The sequence below is a fragment of the Phasianus colchicus genome, chromosome 2, assembly GCF_987193195.1.
Source record: "Phasianus colchicus chromosome 2, bPhaCol1.hap1.1, whole genome shotgun sequence".
In the NCBI taxonomy this organism is placed as follows: Eukaryota; Metazoa; Chordata; class Aves; order Galliformes; family Phasianidae; genus Phasianus; species Phasianus colchicus.
The window spans coordinates 25,069,641-25,091,606 of record NC_143437.1 but is presented as its reverse complement, the minus strand read 5'-3'; the positions used below and the strand labels follow the sequence as shown (position 1 = coordinate 25,091,606).

The 21,966-nt window shown below is 36.3% G+C and overlaps 2 protein-coding genes across 2 annotated transcripts in view; one reads left to right on the top strand and one right to left on the bottom strand.

Annotated features, from left to right (window-relative positions):
• Window positions 1-98: 98 nt before the first annotated feature.
• DYNC2LI1 (dynein cytoplasmic 2 light intermediate chain 1) lies at window positions 99-21,777 on the bottom strand. Its single transcript, XM_031594855.2, has 13 exons — window positions 20,886-21,777; window positions 20,523-20,640; window positions 19,584-19,618; window positions 18,941-19,010; window positions 17,834-17,922; window positions 15,745-15,931; window positions 13,713-13,781; window positions 12,662-12,739; window positions 11,683-11,759; window positions 11,244-11,314; window positions 10,764-10,861; window positions 9,338-9,430; window positions 99-1,201 (listed from the first exon to the last, which is right to left on the bottom strand). The coding sequence occupies exons 1-13, from the start codon at window positions 20,897-20,899 to the stop codon at window positions 1,136-1,138; spliced, it is 1,065 nt and encodes a 354-aa protein (XP_031450715.1). The 5' UTR covers window positions 20,900-21,777; the 3' UTR covers window positions 99-1,135.
• The window catches only part of THADA (THADA armadillo repeat containing), a 210,315-nt gene continuing 209,407 nt past the window's right edge, over window positions 21,059-21,966 (top strand). The window contains exon 1 of the mRNA XM_090135152.1: window positions 21,059-21,158. The gene's annotated coding sequence lies outside the window, so the exon portion shown is untranslated. The remainder of the gene's footprint in view (window positions 21,159-21,966) is intronic.

Sequence of the window (21,966 nt, the reverse complement as noted above, 5' to 3'; positions counted from 1 at the left end):
GGCTCACTAACACATCAAAGGGGTTAATTTATCCAATTAGTAAATAGAAATAAGTAACTCTCAAAACTGAAAGCCTACTAGATGCAAAATTAATAAACTTTGTTTCATATTCATTGAATAAATTATTTATTGCAGAATTAAGTATACTTGTACCTAAAAATTCCATAGTAAAATAATTAGTTTAATTTTACAGTTTTAAGATAACACACATTTTAACAACAAGTATGGAATCCCCAAGTTAATGCAAGCTTTTCACTTAACTGTGAGGCCAAGATTTTCTTCTAATTATCTTTATGTATAATATTCTCAGATACAAAAGTTACACGAACAAAAAATTCAATAAAGAAATACATGAAAAAAATATATCTAAAAGGATGGAATGATACTAGGTTAATTTGTCTTTGCCATTTTTATGCCCACATAGAGAGTTGTTCATCAGGGAATATTCTTGCATTCTGGTCTGCCAAGTGCCTGTTTAGGCAGGTCTACAAGTCTTAGCTTTCAAGAGCCATCTCTGGCTTTAACGCAGATCTTGTCTTGCTTATTCTCAGAAGACTCAGCCCAGCTGACTGCAGTGAGGAAGTCCATGTACAAAAAGCTGTGTATATTTAGGCCAGCATTTTTCTAGCTTAGGTTGAATGAGAATTAATTAAACTTCCACTCTGAACCAAATATTTTTCAAATTTATTACAATGACTTCTTCATTAGAATGTTTGACAGAAATGTCTTGTTTTGAATTCTGTGAAAAGGTATTGAAACACTGCAGAGGAAGAATCAAACCTTATGATACTGAAGCTGAGATAAAGAAGACTTATGAATTTTAGATCAGGTCAAAATTGTTTTTTAATTCTACTTTGTTCTGCACATTTTTCTGGAACTATTCAAATAGGTCAAATTATGAGGGAAATGCATTGTTAAGCTTTGGATTTGAAGATGCCTGGTGTACTTAACCTTGCAGTTGCACTCAAACTTTGAGTGTGAAAACTTGTATGCATTTACACACATGATTTAGGCAGTATCGTTCAAAAATACATTGAGTAATTTGTTACAAATTATAAAACAGATAGGACTGACTGATGCCACCTTCATATTCAAATCTTGCAAACGTGAAACTGAGGACGCCTTCAGCAGTTCATCAATCAGGATCAAAATCCATTTCTTTCCAGGATTTGGAGGCATTTCTTTTGTATTGTTCAAGTTCCTGAAAGAGAAATATACGTAGATATTAATTTAATATCCTCGTGACTACAAGTGATAAGATATATTAGCCACCTCATCAATTAAAGTGTGTACAAAGACTAGTCACTGTAGAAAAAAATAACTAGATGGTTGTTATTTCTAACAAAATAATACAGAATGTGTGGCATTTGATATATATACATAGGGAGCTAGATTTATTTTTTATATTATTATATTATTTTATTATTTTATATTATTATTATTTTTTGCCTAGACACTTGCTTTCTAAGGTTGAAGAAGGTTGGGACGATTTCTTAGATGTTTGGTTTGGAGAAGCCAGGCTCCAGGTGAACAAACTAAAAGGTATCAGTACATGTCTTTTGAGAACAGAAAACAGAATTACTGAACAAAAACTAATTTGTCACACAAACCAAGCGTCCAAGTCAAGGCCTTTCAAGGAGCAAAATGGATTGGCAATTCCTTAAGAATATGGAAAATAAATGTTTTGGGTTTTTTTTAAGCAGAGGGCTGAACTATTGAAACATTATACACTGCATTAGAAACCCCTACAGAACTGAAGCCAGATATACTAAGAATATGTGTGATATACACATGGCAGGTGTTCCCTTAGTGGCCCTGCTGTGGTCATTGAAGTTTAAGCTGCATTTTGTCTTTGCTACCTTTCACAATCTTGTCCAGACAGTAGTAAGCAGAAATGTATTTTGGAGGAATGCAGTGGTTGTTTAGGAGATCAATGTACTGTATCTACACAATGTATGGTACTGGATATTCAGGGAGACATTCATCACTGCTTGGGACTTTTCAGGAAGTGCAGTAATCAAGACAGACAATGATGCCACGCTTTTAATTTTTGTATTTAATTTTTTTTTCAATTAGTAGTTTAAAAAAAAAGTTTCAGGTGCTACTGTTCAATAGATTGAAAAGCTTACACCTGCATGTAAAAGTAAAATACAAAACCAATGTGGTAATTACAACTACACATCTTCTAGATGATAATTAGATTATTAAAAGCAAACGGAGGCTCAAACTGTGGAGATATAAATAGTGTAAATTAGGTGTGAAGCATGGGGCAGTCTGTATTATGGGGTACTAGACATCAGTGGAACACCAGCAAGGTAAGCAAATGACCTCATTTCAGTCAAATAGTGCTACTGGGAATCCTTAAGCCTTAACAGAAGGTTCTAGCAACATTGCAAAAAAACAGTTTCATTTTCAGGATTTTATAGCTTGCTGTATACTGTTAGAAATTGTTTCTGATTATTTTTTTCCAGTGAAAAAGCTATTTTAAATGCACTATGATTGCTTTTTGTTCATTTAAGAGTGACAAGATACTTGCTCTAATGAAATAACTTTTAGACCTAACCACATGCTATTTGCAATGAAAAAACCATTCTATCTTACTTAGAAGAACACATTAACTCTCTTTTAATGACAACACACACAAAAAATTTAATTATACTGGAACTTCTCATTGAGTTCAATTAACTACAGATAACTTTGTCACATTGTTGCTATGATCTACCTGCAGTATTAAGTTCTGTACTGCAAAAAATGTGCCAGGAAGGTTTTCTTAGACAGTGCTATCTTGTGTTTTAGGTGTAACTAAAAAAAACAAAACTAGATGCACATTCTGAAACACAGCTGAAGGTCAGATTTAAAATGGGTTACCTGAAAAGCTTCTGAAAGCAAATGTCTGCATTTAGACAGCTCTATGATCTGTCAAGATACTGAATCAGGCCGTGCAAACATACTGCTGTGAATAGGACTGAGCAGGCAAAAATTCTGTTTTTTATTGATTCCATTGTTTATTGAGGAATTCATGCTAACAGAGCAATACAGTAGGCTGCTAACAGCAACCACTTCAAGAGAAGAAGTTAACCCAGCAGCTTTTTTTTATGAGCTTCAAAAGAGCCATGCTAATTCAGGAGTAGTACAACTCTTTCAATGAGATTTCAATGTATTTATATTCTTGTACTTAAGATAACTTAAAAACCAGGAGCTCCTCTTCCCAAAATGCTTTATGCAGAAAAGAACATTCATCCTTTTGGAAATTCACTCTCAAGCCAAGAAGAGACAAAATACAGTTTAAAATTATCTGCCAAAGCAAATAAGTAAAGCTAGCCTCCAGGAATCACAAAAAATAACATCTATGCATGTATGGTTGTGCAGCTACTGAAGTAGCTTGGGGTGATGAGAAGAAAAATGGGAGGGGGAGGAGCAGGGAGGAAGGAAAAGGGCTGGACATAAAGCAGTGATAAGTATAAATGCAGTGGAGACCCTCAAAATTGCTCAAGTGTTTTACATGAGCGACAGAAAAATCATTGCCTAATAACTGTGAGGAAAGTCTAATGAATTTTCTCTTTCAGGCAGTAATTTCAGCAGCTTCACCAGCAGTGCAAAGCTATCAGAAAGCACCACAGGTTTATGAGCAATATGAGGATTTTTTAATTAGTACATATCCTTCTGATGCTTACAAGAGTTGAGTGTTACAGTTTACACACTGATGACTGATGCAGAACAAACTGTGTCTAAATGTATTAAGTTGCATTACTAAATACAAGTCCAGTGAGACTGCATATTGTTTCATCTTTAAGCCAGTCTACACTCAGTACTTTGTTCCCTCACTATTAGTATAAAGTAACTGCGATCTCGGAACGTTCTGAACTGATGGCAAACTTCCAGCAGTTTGGTAGTGGAAGTAGAGAGAATACTGAGATATTTTAAGAAGTACATGTATCCTATTTGATGCTAGGAAAATAACTTCATTTCCAGAGCTTTCTCATATGCTACAGAAAGGGCTAAAAATTTTGTTTTGTTTTCATTTCCTATTAGATTAATAGTATTGAAAAATAATTTGATCCCAGACAATGCCAGGAAAAAAAAAGACATACGTGTTATGATTTTAATTTATTGGAAGTCTTCACACTGATGTTTTTTTAAAAACCGCAAGCTTGATATTTGCACATTCCCTGTCTTTTTGTTTTTGCTGTCAGTTTTTGGTTTTGAGCAGTCTTTATTAAGTCTTTATTATAAAGTCTGATCATATAATTTCCATTGAACTGGTAGCTACACATCAAACCCTAAGTTTGCTATAAATTATAATATATCTAACACTAAGTCCTAGTATACATATATTTTAAAGGTCAAAGTGGATTTTTAAAACATTTAAGTATATTGCAATTTTAAATAGAAGATGTATAAAATATATCATTTTTACAAAATTAAAAAAATATGTTTTTAGGTAATTATGGCCCTACTAAGAATATGGATAACATCACAGTTACCATTATATTAAAATATCTGTGTATGTGAAGAAGCTTTACATATGAAGACGAAGCTTCAAGGTCACTTCTACAGGTGCTGGTAGCCTAAATAATTAGCTTTACAAATGTGTCCCTTCTGACTAAGTGTTTCAAGAAAGGCAGATAATTCAGCAGAACTTATTTTGCTGTAATTTTAGCTAGCTACAAGTCAATTTGCTTAAAACCAGAATAAATTAAAGGAGTGTAGCTATTCTTCCACATAAAGCAATAAATATTTCTCATTTTGCCAAATATGTAAGAGGTATATCAAAGGAAGACTGCATTTATTCAAAGTGAAATGAAAGCAAAGAAATAAACAGAATTATATGGGGAAAAATACAGAAAAGAGCCTTTAGCAAATGTGCTGATTCAGGAGGACAAACGCTGTCAGGAGAGCATATTTCCTTAGTTCTGGTGTAAAACAGGAAGTAAAATAAATCCCCATAGATCAGCAATGTAAATAGGGGGGGAAAAAATCTTTCAAATACAACTTAAAGATCACTTCAGAGACATTTCTGACAAACACTTCCTGCTCATGTAGTCATATACTACAAACATCAGCAGATTTTTACAATATACTGTAACTACACAATCACTGAAGAGATCTTCTCTCCAGATTAGAAGAACATCCTACCAAAGAATATACTTCCAGGTAAGCCCAAATGATCACAGCTAGAATTAAGCGTACTTTTTTTTTTGTTTGTTTCCCCTGAGAATGCAGTGTACATCATACAGATCAGATTTACAGAATTAATAACTGCTTTCAGTGTGCTTTGAGTGTTTTAAATGTTATTGGTGTGCCAGCAACTTGTCCTAAATGCCTCAACTCTGGCTAAAAGTGATTTTTTTTTCCTTTCTTTTATATATATATTTTTAACCTTAATGCCTCTGTACTTCTGTGTTGCTATAAATTCTTCAACTGTCAAATGGGGAAGATCCCAGCTATCTCATAAAGGGATCGAGAAGAAAGACTTTAACTGATGTTTGTGAGGCACTCAGATAAGATAACATTACCACACATTCTTAGAGAAAAAAATTAATACTTTTGTGTTCACTGAAGTGTCTGAATGGCAGGTTGAGAAATAAGGTACACAAAGAATGAGTATAATGAAAAGAAATACTGAACAACTGAACTGAGACATCAGCAAAATAGTATATGATCATGTAATTAAAGACAATGCTGTAATGTCTACAAACAAGGAGTAAAATTACGATTGCAGGAAAAGCCTTAATTGATTCATTCCCTCAGTCCTAAGAGACTGGCATTGCAACTTTAACTGTCTTTTTTAAATGTGGTTTCTGACTGAACTTGCTCTCAGTCTGGTGCACAGTGAAAAGAAACAAGTGCTGAAACAAGGATTAAAATAAGCAACTAAGATTCAGTAGAAGTTTAATAACTGTACTCTAATAAGGCTCTTAAACCAACACTAAAATGCCTGTATTGTACCCATTTGGGTATGTTTTCATGCAAAAACAAGAAAGCTTACTCTTGGCAGCTGTATCAACACCTTACATAACCTTTCTCACAACATGAAGACTAGCACTTTTCTGGAGAAAATGAAAGATGCTCTTGCTGTAAAGGTGAGTGTCACAACCCTTTGCCCACTAACAGTGGACAGGAGGTTCACCGCACAGCATGAAATCTTCTATTTTGTTTAATCTGAAGTGCTGTCTTGAAGTTCTGCAATATGCTCATAGCAGGACAAAATGCTAAGAAAAATATGGCTGATTCTCATATTGGCCAATGTGTGATTGACTGATCCCAACCACAATCAGATACTGATGGGGTGTGAATAACAGTGTCAGATCTGACATCAAAGATGACAGCAATTGTGAATGACATGGTTCATTAGCCCATTATTGCAACACAGGACAGGTGTTTTAGAACCAACCAAGTGAGTGACATAGTTTTTGATCCAGGACCTATAAAAAAATAGTAATAAGATATATCTACAGATAGACAAGTTTGGTGTTTGTATGACTCATGAGAGGATTAGTGACAGGATGTATTTCTAATCTTAGTTCAGATAAATTTTCATAATTTTATTTCTGAATATTTCATACGTTCAGTGTTGTTGCTTTTTCCGCCCCAACCCTCCTTTCTTCTGTTTAAGGTTTTACAGCCCTGTTCTTGAAGATATGCTGCCATTACTTGTAAGCTGACATCGAAAGACACCACCTATCTACCAATCCCTAACACTTCAATTTTGCGTAACAGTGATCTGTTGGTACTTTGGCACTGACTTTAAAGAACCTAATTAGGAGGCTATCCAATTCCTTGAGCTCAAGGTTACCTTTAACATTTGTTCCTATGAACAAAGCTACAGTTAAATGTCCAGATAAAAGGAGTTTTTATCCTTTATGCAGATCTCAAAAAGGTCCTAGATGCTACATTCTCTCAGAGAATAACTCCAGAGCATGAGAAAAGTAGCAAACAATTACAAGAGCATTAATTGATATAAATCAGCAAGTAATGTCTGTGGTTTAAAAACTAGGAAAAGAATTCTGAAAAGACATAGTTGAGAAAGGTAGACAGTATAAGTAGAACTAAGGTACAGTGTAGAAAAGGTAGCCACAGAGCTTTCCAGAGCAAAGAGGCTTAGTAATAGGGTAATAAGTCCCATCCTTAACTCTGAGAATAATAAGGATGCAGAATATTCTGGTCTAAAAGAGTGTATCCTTCTCACAGCTAATTTTATATTAAGAATCATCACAGCCAATGCTGAAGAGACACGTTTATTTCTCCATAGATCCCAGCTGCGCACAAACTCTACAAACTTGGAAATCCCTGGAGAGAAATGCATTCTGCAAACCACATGGATTTATTTAGAGACTGGCTGGTGCTAGGGCACTTCCTCACAAGTGGAAGGTAATAGAGGAAACAGCCTTGATTTTATTAAACTTTAAATTGCTACGGTTATCTATAAATCAACCACGTATTATTTAGCATCCCACCTAAAGCCAGAATTTCAGTCAGGTGTGCTAATTGTTTTATCAGATACAAGATACAAGACGCTATTTTATTTTTATTGTTACAATATCTCTGTGTTTGCTCCTTTAAAGCTTATCTTTGAGATAAACAAACCTACAGTCCAAAGTGGCACATTAACAGAGTGTGTCCAGGAAAGTAAAATGAGCTGAAACGATTTCAAAATGTACCCTGGCATGATATGAAACTTTCATATTGTATTATGATTGCATTAGCAACACGCTGCATAATAAACATTTCAATATATTGTTCCTTCTAAATAGTAGATAGCATGAAGATCCAAAAAGTAATGCCAGACCTATGATGCCTTTAATGTTTTCCTTCAAAAATTGGATTTTTGTGCCACTTTTCATATAAGTGGAAAATTCAAAGATATCTCAAGACTGTTAACTACATAGTTGGGGTTTTTTTGTTTTCTTTTTTAAAGATGTACATTGCTATCTTGGTGCATTTCAAATTGAATGACATTCTTTGAGAATAAAACATTTTAATAATGTGCAAATAATCTTGTAATAATTAAACTTTATGATAGAGAAGTTTAGAAAATAGGTGCAGATAACAAAAGTAATTTCCTCTTTAATGCTCAAATTACTTGCAGTAGTCCAACTAAAAGAAACTACACTGGTTTCCAATGCCCTTGAACAGATTAATGTTCTAAAAGCTTTTCTCTTTTGTTTAAAAACAGAAAATTTAATAATTTCCTGCACGATTTAATCAACGCATACCAGCAACTTGTTTTGCAAGATGTTACTATTATCTAAAAATAACTTAATATGCCATATAGTTATACTGGGTATAAGATTGTATTATAAATTCCAAAAGCAATGTGCTTTACAAATGTTAATGATTTCTAAGACTGCTTTTGATATAACAGAAGTTCAGAACTGACGCCTACATTAACAGGACATTACAGGTAATGTGCAAGTCTGGATTGTTTTATTCTTTCACATTATTAATGCATTTCTTTGGATCAGGCAATTAACTATAAAGTTACAGCCTTTATGCAATCTAACCAAACTGTAAAAAAACAAACAACTGGATAGCAGTAATAATGAAATACTTTGCTTTCTTTTACACAAATGCAAAAGGATGGAATTTGCTGTAGTATTCTACAGTTAGTTGAGATTAACTGCAGTGCAGCTCAAGAGAACTGCCTTTCATCTTAAGCGGGGTGCTCCGTAAAAGTATGTGAGACCTAAATTGGTACAGTCTCCCTTTAAAAGATCTCCTGCTCTCATCAGCTTAAACCCCTGCTATGAAAACCTCTTTTAACCATAGTAACTTAGTACATAAATAAGTTAAATGACAAGCAGATAGCCCAGTCATTCTAGCAAAGAATTTTCTCCATGTGAAACACATGAATCTTTAAGAAATACAGAATTTTCCAAATAAATATGCTATATTCCTTCCAAAAAAAGACACGTATAAATCTTGGGTTAAGTTTGACAGACCCATACCTATGATATTGGTAAAGCCTACATTTCTACTCATGGGAGGTTTTATATTTATATTGATAAGGCAACAATCTGACCTTAGCCAATTCATTTATCTATAAAGCTAATTTATTTTTAGTGAAATAATTCTGGAAGAGAGAGTGGAAATGTTTGAATTATTCACTTCTAAAGTGAACAGCCAAAACCTGGAGATCTAAGAACACTCCAACTGCAAAGTGTCTACCAATGGAAAAAAAAACAACAACATATCTATGTGGAAAAGAGTCTTTGAAGTAAAGTAGAAGTTAAGTAAAGACAAAAGGACGATATGAATATATTCTACAATTACTTCAGCAATGCTGGTGTTTCTGAAATACCTGAATGTGAAAAGCAATTGAAGAACAAGCACATACCTGGTTTTTCTGAGCTCTCATGACATCAACTTCGTATTCAGCATATTGTGAGTCCTGTGCAGGGTCCTTGCTATCTTGTAAGCCACTGAAACTCTTAGAGGAAGAAATGAGAGAAACACACAAGGTAAATTTTATCTTACTTTACCTTCTGTTCCTTTTGCAAGAATAGGCAGTGATATACATAAGATGGACGCATTTTGCTTGTAATAGAAAGGTATTAAAATCTTGCATTTTGGACAAAAAATTGCACTGTAGGATATTGATCAGATAAAGCAATACAATATCTTGGTTTGGTAAAATTTTAAGAAAGCAATGGTCCAGAGAAAAAAAGCAAAAATCCTTTCTGGCCCATGACATTTGGGCATAGTTAAGGATAGACATCTCAGTGATTTGAACACTCAAGATGATGCTTCATTTAAGGCTGCCAGAAGCATTATTTCAGTATCCGTGAAACACTTCAAGAGTTTATTACAATTGTTTTGCCTGTTCTAAAATTTCATTTACTATACTTCAGAGAATGATACATTTAATTCCAAAGAAGAAAATACACCAACAGAAAACTTTTAAATAAGGTTTTTTCAGATGTTGCGCTCTATAGCTCTCTGCAGTCATAACAAATGGAAAGTAGCAAGCAGTTAACTGTACAAATAACAGAATAAAATAAAGCAGAATTAAAACTATCATAAAATGAAGTGAAGGAAATTGTACTGAAACACCTTTGAAGCTTAAAGCATATTTTGGAATTAAAACAGAAGAATGGAAATCTCACTGATGGGGCTTGCAAGATGAGAAATGTATGTGGACACATCCAAAAATGACAGTGTAAGCTGTACCCTTAAATGGGGTAAATTCTGAGTAAAGGATTGCTACTGAGTTATCTTACCCTTTAGAAAGGGCCAGGGTATATAACTTTAGAAAGCACCAGCTAAGGTTCCATGATGTATGGCACAAAGATACAAAGTAGCCATTCTGGTTGCCCAGAGATAATTAACTAAAGAGGCCAAATGATTACTATATTACTTTATGGCAGTTATATCTACCTGCAGATTTGAATAGCTGGTATAGTTAAAGTTATGGTCAAAACTGAGTCCTATGCAGGACTTCAGAAATTGAATTTAAATATTCACATTCCATATCCAATAATTACTAGCTGTGCTGGGGAGAGATGGACAGCTACTGCATGGTGGATGTTCATTGCATTTTAAAAGGCTAGGAGCAAAAGTTATGTGAAAAATAACTATATAGTTTTTGAAAAGTAAAACCAGTCTTTACCATATGGGTCCCACTGTATAAAGAGGTTAGAAGAACCAGAACTACTAAATGAGACTGAAATTCCAGCCACTGGACTGGAAAAGCAATAATAAGTAGTAATATCACTGCTATTCTAAGGGAAAAAAATCTGTGCAGCAGAAATGTAAACACCTACCTTAGGAGGAAATGTCTTCTCAAACACCTTTTTCCACAGTTCTAAAGGTGTGTTTGCACGCAACTTTCCAATGTTGCTGTCAGAGGTGGGTGGTGGCCCTAAGGATCACAGCAACACAACGTAATCCAAGTATGTTATCATAACAACTGATATGAAGTACTGATCCAGCTACTTCAATACTATCCCTTCTATAGTGAAAAGCTGCTACAAGCAGTCTGGGAGGCAATTCTATATTACATTTTCTTTTAGATCAAAGCTTGTTGGTAGCTTACAACTTGAGGTAGTCCTGATACTTCAGTAGGTTACCTGAAGTAATTCTCAATAATATAAATACCACATTGCAGTTTAAAATTTTCCACATCATTTGCTTCAACGATGAGTCAAAACAGACAGTGTGCTTATCTTGTAACAGCTTAATATATTTTTCTAACTTTCAAAACCAATTAAGCCACAAACACAATGAACATCAAATGTCCCAACCTATTTGGCTCAGTGAATCCAGGCCTGCTGGGATAAATAGTGGTTTGCTGTGATCCACTGATACGGACTTGCTAAACAGAAAAAAGAATACACAGTAAGAAAACATTTAGTAATAAACTGATGATTACATTATTCTAGCTAAGAATAGACTCTTATTGGGTTTTGCACAGATATATATGTAAGCAAAAATCTATATAATTATAATGGTGCCTATATTTCTATTCTGTCAGTTCAGGGAATAAAATCAAGAGTTACCACTATTCTGTGCAGAGATGTGCAGCTGAGACAGGAATAAAATTCCACAACAAGAATTCTGCAGAGGTTATCTTATTGTGAAGAAAATGGAAGTTTTGGTCATCCAAGTATTTTCATTAAACAGTTTTATAGACTCTGGGCAAGACATTTAATACTAGACAATAAACTAGAGAATCACTGTTACCTTCTATCATAGCCAAATGCCAAGTGATTAATAAGAGCACGAGCTTTCAGCAGGAGAGCCTCAGATTTACTGGTAAACTAAACGAATTAGAAAACAAAACATACATTATGATTTTCCATCACAGAAATACTACATTACATCATCTGCATAGACTGTTTCAGATTGAGTTTGGCTAATTCCTGACCTCAACAAAATTAGTGTATGTTTATTGGATTTACTAGAACAATTTAAACAAACATAAGCTGTTCAGCAACTAAAATAAGCCACTATCACAAAATGGCTTTACAGAAATGATGGCTGATAAAATTATAACCACAGTCTGATGTAAAGGGAGCCTAAGGGGCAGCTGTTTTGGGTTGTGAACCTGATTGGGAAGATTTCTGCCTCTACTCACGAGATTATCTGCCAAACTCATCTCAGTTTATATTCCCACGTAAATGCTTTGTCAAGTCTCACGGTTCTCTTGTGTTGGTAGTTCCTACTCATTAGTGTGAAAAAGTCCTTGGTTTTATTCTTCGCATGTGTGTGGTAATCAATGCTTAAACTGCTGCAAAGTCATGGCCCTGGAGCCAGGTTTTAAAATCTTCAGAAGTCTGTCCACTAGACCTAAGCTAAGTTCATGCTTCTACCAAAGAGGCCAGTTTGCTAATGCTATCCATCTAGATCAAACTCTTATTCTTGCCTGTTTTATCACACCAACAAAAACTTTTATAAGCCGCACAGTAAACTCAACATTAGAACTGAGTTTGCTAACAGATAACCATGTTTTTAGTTTTTTGCTGGCACTTATATAACATGTATTCATCCATTTGCTGACAATACCTCTAACCTATTTTACAAACTAGCTCATTAAGAAAGCTACTGTAAAACTAATTAAACTCCGTCTTGTCTAGGATTTTCTATTTCTATTTTTCTAATATTTTGTAGCACGAGTATTACTCATCTCATTATTTCTTAATTAGTAAGTGAATATAAATACCACCAGTGATGCTCCATAATAATGCGAAACAAATCGAAGTGTCCTGCTTATTATTTTCCTCATTTCAGAGTCAAACTCCTAAAAAAAAAAAAAAAAAAAAAGAAGTCGATATTGGAACACATGTAAGAAACATAAAAAGCCCCAAAACATTACAGCTAGAACTTTTCTCTTTTTCTTTAAACTGCAATGCACTTAGGCTGCAACATATGAGGCGTTCAGCTGTCAGCATAATTATATCTTAAGACAGAATCAGTAACAGCCTACTCTGAAAAGAAATGTCACAATTTCCCTTTGTTTCTTTTTTTCAGAGGGAGCCTAATTCTGGCAATGTTAGTCCAGAAAAGTTTTTAATTGGGAATGTGTATTCAATTTTCAATTAATTTATTTCGTAGTTCTTGGAATTCTAAAACCAAAGAAATACTGACTTCTAGAAGAATCAGTATTTTCCTTGTTTTTTGTGAAAATATTTAACTTTCAGTAAACCTTTAGCTATATGCTCTTTAAATTCTAGTAACTACAAGATTTGAAAAATATCATTTATGTTCCTTCAACACAAGATCATACAGATGGTGTGCCCTGGATCAAGGGGATGAAAGCCTGTCCCACTGAAGCTTGCAGCACTTTGTCCATAGACTCCAGTGGAACTGGTCTGTTATTCAGTGTTCATTACATGAGAGTCACTGGTTTTTAAAGTGATCAGGGCTCAGTACAAAGCCTCAGTATGAAAGAATGCACGGTACTTATTAACAAAAATTAAGTAACTCTGAGATGGCCCAGTACCAGTGTACCATGTAGTCATCCAGCTAAGCACAAGTTGCCAGTACAGTAGCTAAAATTCAAACATACTGTTCTAGCTTCTCATGATCAAGTGCTACTTGGAAAGTGGGCATGTATTTGCTTGGGCTGGGAGAGAACCCAGCAGTACATTTTTTTCTCTCCCACCAAAAGATGCGATTACTCATTTGACAGTAAAAAACACTTTGAAAAAAGGTGCAGAACAAAATGGTAGCTTACTGTTGTTACTGTCACAACTATAAAAAAAATTACTTACATGAAATATATCGTATTTGCTTCCAATAATCACCAAGGGTATTGGAAAAGGGTCAACCAAGTCATAATCCTATTAAACAGATATAATGGTTAAGCAGTGTAAGCAAATTATAGAAGATTGTAATAGTTAAAACAACCGAAAAGGGTTAAAATTAATTCAAAAGAGATGAGGTTTATTTTTTTCAGAACCTTAAGTAGAATGAATAAACTTCAATCCATGCTACATTCTCCAAATTGATACCAATGGATGACAGTAGCTCTTGAGGTGTAGATATAACTTAGATGGTTAGCCTCTGGTCCAAGTTTTAATACGTAGGTAACAACAATTCTCAAGTTATCTGGAAGGTTTTCAGGTAGTCTTTGTGAAATGAGACAAATCCCCTCTCATTCATAAGATGAATTTGTCAAACTACTTTGGTTGCAATAGAGTGGAAAAGAAATATGTGCAGCAGATCTAACTGTTAACTTCTAAAAGACTAAATGACAGTTAGAGAATTAGCAAGAAGCTGCAAGTACAGGAAATCCTGTACTGTGAAGGGAAAAATAATTGCTGCATTCCTACATTGTCAAGGCAAAACCTCCTATATAGTTTGTTGTATAAAGTGGAGACTCGAAAAAAAAAAATAACCAAAGTATTTATTTCTTAATAATTCTTGTTAATAAAAAACTAACACATTAAAACTGGCATCCTGCCTATTTAAACAAGGTCTGCACTTGATTACATTTCTTCTGTAAAAATCAGAGCCAACAATCATTTATCCAGTTTAATGGAATATAACAAATCTTCCAAAAAAACAAAACAAAACCACAACAACACAAAAAACTCTAATAATCTCAGATTCCTAGCAATCCTGATTATCTTAAAAATGCTTAGCTCTAGAAGAACAAATAGTTATTTGACTGTAAATGATGATATTTCCTCCCACAAAACCAACATAAAGTTTAATGAGAACCCAGTAGTAACAGAACATTTTGTTTGTGTCTGTTGTTTATGATAATGAAAACAGAATGGAAGTTTTAGAAGATGTAACTGTGTTTCCTGCGGGGTAACAAGTCTTCTAAACCATTAGAGGCATTTTTCTTATTCTGATTGAAAAATGTTAGCAGTTTTCCAGTTGATAAGCCCTTTTCAAAGCTTGACATTGCAGTCATGATTTGTTGCCAACTGTGCTTGTAGGTAATTTCTTTTTGTGAAATTCCTTCTTAAAAAGTAAAAGTGGAAATTATTATCCAGCAAAACTCAGACACTATATCTCTACTGTACGTTGCATGTATTGCTCTCTCAAAAAATGGAGAAGTTGCTTACCTAGCTCAAAAATTGAAAAGTATTTACTACATCGCAGCATTTTAGAAGTTACAGTAACTAGATTTATGTGCCAAGTCTTTGAACTGTTAAATACTTATTTATCCATTATATATACACAACATTTGCAGAGGTTTCATGCACAATGATTTTTCATTTCTATTGCGCATAATCTAGTTTAGCTTTTCCAGAGATTTAGTTAGCAATTATGTTTAAAGGACTGATGTTAACATTTCTGAAACTTTATAATTTAATTAGTTGTCAGATTATCAAAAGGCATTGAGTTTGTGATAGACATTTAAATAAATGCAAAGTATATAGTCATGTTGATGGCTGTTATAACTATATTCTTTGCTTAAATTTGTACCTTCAGCTAGTCTCTTGCTAGATGACTTTTGTACATTCTAGTTTTCATCTTCATTTTAAAAAGATGAGGGGGGAAAAAAAGCAAACTGCTACTCTAAAACTATTTCTTTTGATAGGTGTAACATGCCATAACAATCACATTAGATATCTAACAAAAAGATATAAGAAACCTTCTTTCCTTGTTTCTGCTCTTATTGAATTTTTCTTAAATTGCTATAGTTTTCCAGTGAACAGGTTCATCTACATCAAATGGATTTTCAGTCATGCAGAAAAATCTAAAAGAGTTGTTTATCATTTTGAAAAGCATTATCTTTAACTGTATAAAGGCCCATGACATCTGGAGAAAATATTAGAAGTAACTTACTGGATGATCCCTCTGTAGATTGTTCTGCATCTTCTGCTTAATTTCAGCAGCTACTTCATGATCTGTCTTTTCCAGTTTGGCTAAAATTTTATTCACGTGGTTCCTGGTGGCCTGCAGAAGATTCTCCATAGTCATCCAGAGTTCATTAGGTTTGGATAGATCCAATACGAGAACTACTGCAAATGACCTATTAAAAAAAGACATTATCTGCTCAGATCCTCAGTGCATGAGACAAACAGCCTTTTCCTGCACTACCGTAACTGTGGTACAAACGCTGAAAGCAACAAATATGAAAATACAAAGGCTAAAATAGAATTGAATGTGACAGCAAAGAGAGATGGCTTTTAAGTATACCCTGAGCACTGAAGAAACTTCTCCATTGTCTCTTGTTCTATTACTTCAGTAACTTTCCATCAGAAGTTTTAGGGGATTTTATGTTTCTGACTTTCTTTCTGGAGGCATTGTTTACAAGCACGTCATCTCTGAACTCTACACTCTGAGTTGAAGCAAAGTTAGTAAACAGACAGAATCTTTATCAAACACAAATGTATCAGAAATTTCTATACTTTCATATTTCTTTGTCAGATTACATAGAAAAAGCTGATTAAAGGAATCATTCTGTCTGATGGATGGTGCCAATTATCTGGAACCTCAAATGAGTATATCAGAAAGTCTTCTGAAAGACAAATGGAAGAAGACAGAGCACTGAAAGCATGCTTACAAATTACTAGGCTCCCAAGACTCCAAAAGCATTAGATTGTAAATGTGGCGGGGGACATCACAAACACCACAAATTGACTAGATTTAGTAATTTTTTTTTTTCCCACGTTACACCATGACATGAAAAAGGGGATTCCAGACCACTGTGGTTATCAGGAATACAACAAAGCAAAGTGAACATCCAATCTCACCTTCAAATGCTGTGGGAAAAATTGAAAATTCTCTTGGTGCAACTATAGTTCATGGAACTTTTACATAAGAAAATTGCTTGAGTACAGATGGATGAGAAAACTAGTGAAAAATGCTAGAATTTTTGAGTAGTATGTTGAAGTTAACACAGATGATCTTGAAGCACAGTGTTGCTCTCTCATAAAACAATCTTAAGATCATCCTCATGAGAAGATTCCTTCTCATGAGCTTCTGAGGTGGAGCTCAGTTAAGTTCATTCAGATATCTGAAAAACAGCTGAATTTTCCCCAACCCCATCCAGCAACAGGGTTTCTGGAAGTGCTGGAAGTGCTTTTCTTCCATGTTAGTCCGTCACTAAACAACAGCATTATCTCAATAGCCAGAGCAGTAGCAATGTATGTGACAGAAATTGTATCTTTCCAATTACTGTTATTTTTAATAGAAGTTAAAGCTGATTACCAAAGAAATACAGCAATGCATCATAAGACAAAGGTAAAATATATCTTTGATCATCACTTTCTTGCTTCTTCATGCAACTTTTTAAACACTTCCTCTTCCTGTGCTACACCATCACTCTGATTATTCTCACTATATTCTCTTTATTCATTCTGAATTATTTTATCTTCTCTGGTAATTAATTCAACAGTTTTAGCTCCTTTCCATCATCTCTCATGTCTGATCTTGTTCTTATCAGATGGCCACTTCACTTCCTAATAATCCAGTGTTCAGTTTTATTTGTAATTTTTTTGTCTCATCTTTCACCCTAAAATACTGCTCCTCACAGAGATAGTTCCTGTGTCTGCATATAAAAAGTAGGGAACCAATTTTTTCTCTTTGTATCCCAAGTTGCTTCTGCTCATCCAACAAGCTTAAAATGAGATTACGTCTTTTCTTTTTCTGCATTTCTTGTTCTATCTACTTAAGGCCAACACATTTCCTTCACGTTATTGCTTTCTCTTGTTCTTAGAGACTGCTAAGAACTTGTCTTATTAGGAGAGGATTGTGAAAAGGAAGTTCAAAGCAGAGTACTGATGGTATTACCATGATTTTTTACAAAAAAAATTCTCAAATATGTTATCTAATATTTTGAAATAATTTTCTATAATAAGCAGTCTAGAGATTTACTTATGCTTGACAGGCAGCTGAAATTAACTTTGAAATTTTAATATTAATCACTTACCTTATGTTGTTGACAGTGATTGGTATTCGAATCAGTTCCTGTAACGAGGTTCCACCTCCTATTTCCCAAAAATGAGCTATATCTTTGGGCTGCAAAATAGATTATGTTAGAAATGCATGCATTCATGAAACATCAAGAGAAAGCATTGATTCTGATACACTGAGTTTCTGTGCAAGTGACTCAGAACAACAGCACATACTATTTCATAAGTGCTTTCTAAAAATCAAAATCAAACAAAAAATGAAGAAATTCCATAGAATGCCAAAGACTCCGGCTGACAATCTCCATGAATGACTACTTTAAGATAAAGAAGTTGGGAAGCAACATGATTAATGATAAATATTACAAAATATATATATCAGCTTTTCATCCTTTTTATTTACTCTAGCTCAAGAGTAATGGTCTCAACTGGAAAACCGATCAACCTTTACATTGTAACTTAGCTTGAAACAGAAAGTTTCAAGTGATTTTTATCTCTCAGATTTTCTACTCCATGCTTTAGTAACAGCAACAGCAACTGCCTGCAGCAACTTATTACTGCTGGACAGTGCTGTGCAGCAATCAGAATGGGTTCAATATTCCTGTTAGCACGATCTGCAGAGCAAAGTTAGTGATACTGACACATAAACCAAAACTTAATTATGATTTATTATCATCTACGATGAATATGTCTCTCATAAATCCAGTTGTAAATATCTTCATTGGTTTATACTCATTTCACACTTTAAAGACAAAGTTCAAGGCATGCATCCTGTGCATCTTCCTCCTTTGGGAAGAAAAAAATCACTCAAACATGACAAACAAGGTAGATTTCATAAATGAAACCCGTTTCTTTGTGTTATGCTTTGGTCTTTGATCTACTGCATTCTAGTGATAGGGGAAAATACATTAAAGATTAAAACATTTTTAATAAAACGATAATCAAAAAACTTTTTTTCCTCCACAAATATAAACCACAAGTTTATCCACAAGTATAAACCTCCAAGATAAAAATAACTACATATTATTCTCTCTCTCTCTCTCTCTCTCTCTCTCTATATATATACGTATGTAAAATAAACTACAAAACTACATACATAAATAAAACTGAACTTTCTGGGTACTCACTGCATTGTGTCTCCTTGCTCTTCTCCCAAAGGTATATTCCAAAACTAACGTTGGCTTTGGAATCTCTTCCCTATCCAAAGAAAAATAATTTCATTGACAAAATGCTCTAAATAAAGTTAATTCTACTTTTGTTATATTTATAAATCAGTTCAGAATTTAGCTTAGAAACAGCAGTACGAAGAAGACACTTTAATACAACAATGTCTTTCTTCTGCCAAAGAACAAGAAAGAGCAGCACCAATCTGAAGAGACAGTCATTTAAGCATTCATATTAGAGAAGAGTACCAAAGGGGTCAGATGACATGTAGTAGTGAAGGGAAGTAAGTTCAATCTGTAAGCGATCAACTGGACACAAAAGACAACACCTGTATCCTTGTATTATGAATTCTCACACAACATAACTATTCACGTAAAATTCTAAAAAAATACACAACAGTAACAACACTATAGTAACTACAGTAATAAAATAAAAAGGCTTATATCTCATTATCAAACCCAGCAAGTAATCAACTAGATTACATGACTACCTCTACTAGTTAGCTACATTTTAAACAATTTTCTTTTACTGGCAATTGTTCCTTATAATGTCCTTTATTACTATCAGCCTTTAGATACCCACAGTTGAAAAATACTTAACACATACCTCTCAAGACACCTCAGTATGATAGTGGTCTTCCCCTGGAAATGAAAAACAAAGAACTCCTCTACTGTAACGTCATTAAGGCATAAGCTTTTATCACTAAATGAAACTAACTGATGTAATATTCCTATTATGAGGTATCTGAAAAGTGTAAAGTCGTGCAATTGTTTGTAACTTCATGGTGGAAAACTAACTGCCAACTTTCTATCAGAATCAAGTTATGCTGCTGTTCTAACTGCCAGTTAGAGGCTGTACAAATGTCAATCCTTCTAAAATTAAAATTCTATTCTGAAAAGTAAATAATACTAACTGATGTCAGATACAGAGTTATTAATGACCAAACTCACAGGACAATGTAAAGTAGCAGTAAAAAAGTAAAATGACCTGGGTCACATGAATCCTAGAATCACCAAATGCTTTAGGTTGGAAGGGAGAGGAAGCCCACACATTTCCAGCCCCCAGCCATGAGCAGGGCTGCCTCCCAGTCAGGGAGCATCCAACCTGGCCTTGAGTGCCTGCAGGGATGGGGCACCACAGCTTCTCCTGGCATCTGTGCCACTGCCTCAGCATCCACTCAGTGAAAATTTTCCTTTCTTTTAGTTTAAAACCATTCCCCTTTGCCCTATCATACTGCATAAAAAGTCCTTTACCCACATAACAAGTCACTCTCTCTCCTGTTTCTGGAACCACCATCTTGCAACCTCTTATGACGTGTGCTCAGATCTGCCTGATACAGACACAGAGCCCAGCAAGCCTCCTGTGCTTGTAATCACAGCAAGGCTGGTATAAATGCACTTGAGTCAGTCTGCTCCCAGTTAGCTCTTCACAAGAGGGAACTTAGCAGCATCTCCTCTTCAGAAGAATTGAGTGAACGCCACGCCTGTCAGATCTCTTCCCTGACAGAACCTGGGCTCAAAGAACGCACCCAATAACCAGCATTACCCCGTTTTTGCTTCCCATAAACAACACTGATTTTTCCCAAACTTCCACACGCTCGCCATCGTGGCCGGAGTTTTCTCTCTTCTCCACTTCATCTCTAGCAATATCCCACAGAGTATCGCTGGTTGGGAAAACAGAACGGGCACGCCGTTAGAAAAGAAACAACCCGCCTCCCGGCAGGAGGGGGGCAGCCCCCACCCCGCTTCCCCCACACCACGTTCCAGCCGCAGAGGCCGAATCTGCCCTGTTACAGCCATCTCCCCGCCCGCCGGCCCCGTGCCCACACGGCGGCGACGCCGTGCTCCCGAGGGGGCGGGGGAAAGGCCCGAGCCCCCTTCGCCAGGCTCCGGCGGGCCTCCCGCTCACCCGGCCTTGGGCATCGCCGCTGTCCGCCCGGGCCCGGCTGCCCGTCGCCATGGGAACGGCGCGGGGCGCTCCGGGAGCTGTAGTTCCGCGCGGAGAGGCGGAAGGGGGCGGAGGCCGCTCGCAGCTGTGCCCCGGCCCGCCCTCCCTCAGCCCTTCTTCTAGGGGCTGGGCGACCCAGAGGAGTTTCTCCCCTTCTCGGGGTCGTGAGGTTGCTTGTCGGTTTCTCCCGCTTCGTTTTCGGGGCTACAGAGCGTGGCGAAGTGCCTTATGCAAGTGAGTGCGGCTGGTGAGAGCAGGCTGAGCGGAGGTGGTGGAGTCACTGGGTGGTTTGCAGGTGGTGGTTGGAGCTTTGTTTTAAGGCGGCGCGCTGCTTCATCCGTGAGGTCCGGGATGGACGAGCTGTAAATGCTGGGAGTTGTTAATAGAACCGTGCAGAATCCAGAGTTGAAGAGATCCACGAAGGTCAGGGAGTCCAACTTCTGTCTCCACACAGCACCGCACAAACAGAATTCACTCCCTGTGTCTGAGAGCACTGTCCAAACGCTCCTTGAGCTCCAGCAGCCTGGGGCCGTGCCCACCGCCCTCTGGTGCAGACCCTGTGCCTGACCCCCAGCTGCCCCACCCCTCACAGTTCCATGCCGTTCCCTCGGGCCCTGAGCAGAGCTCAGCGCTGCCCTCCCTTCCCTGTGAGGAGCTGCAGCCGCCACGAGCCTCCCCTCAGTTCCTCTAGGCTGGATCTGGCTGCTCCTTGTACCCCTTGTCCTCCAGGTACTTCACTGTCTTTGCAACCCTCCTTTAGACCCACTCTAAGAGCTTTATGTCCTTCTTACACTATATCGCCCATACCCAGTGCCCGAGGTGAGACAGTGCAGAGCAGGACAACCCCTCCCCTCACATGGCAGCAGTGCTGGGCCCGTGGCACCCCATGGAGCAGTTGGCCCTTTGGGTTGTCAGGGTACACTGCTGGCTTGCATTCAACTTGCTGTTATGCAGAACTCCTAGATCCCTTTCTGTGGGGTTGATCTCCAGCCTCTCTGCCGCTAGTCTGTATTTGCCCAGGGCTGCCCCGTCCCAGGTGCAG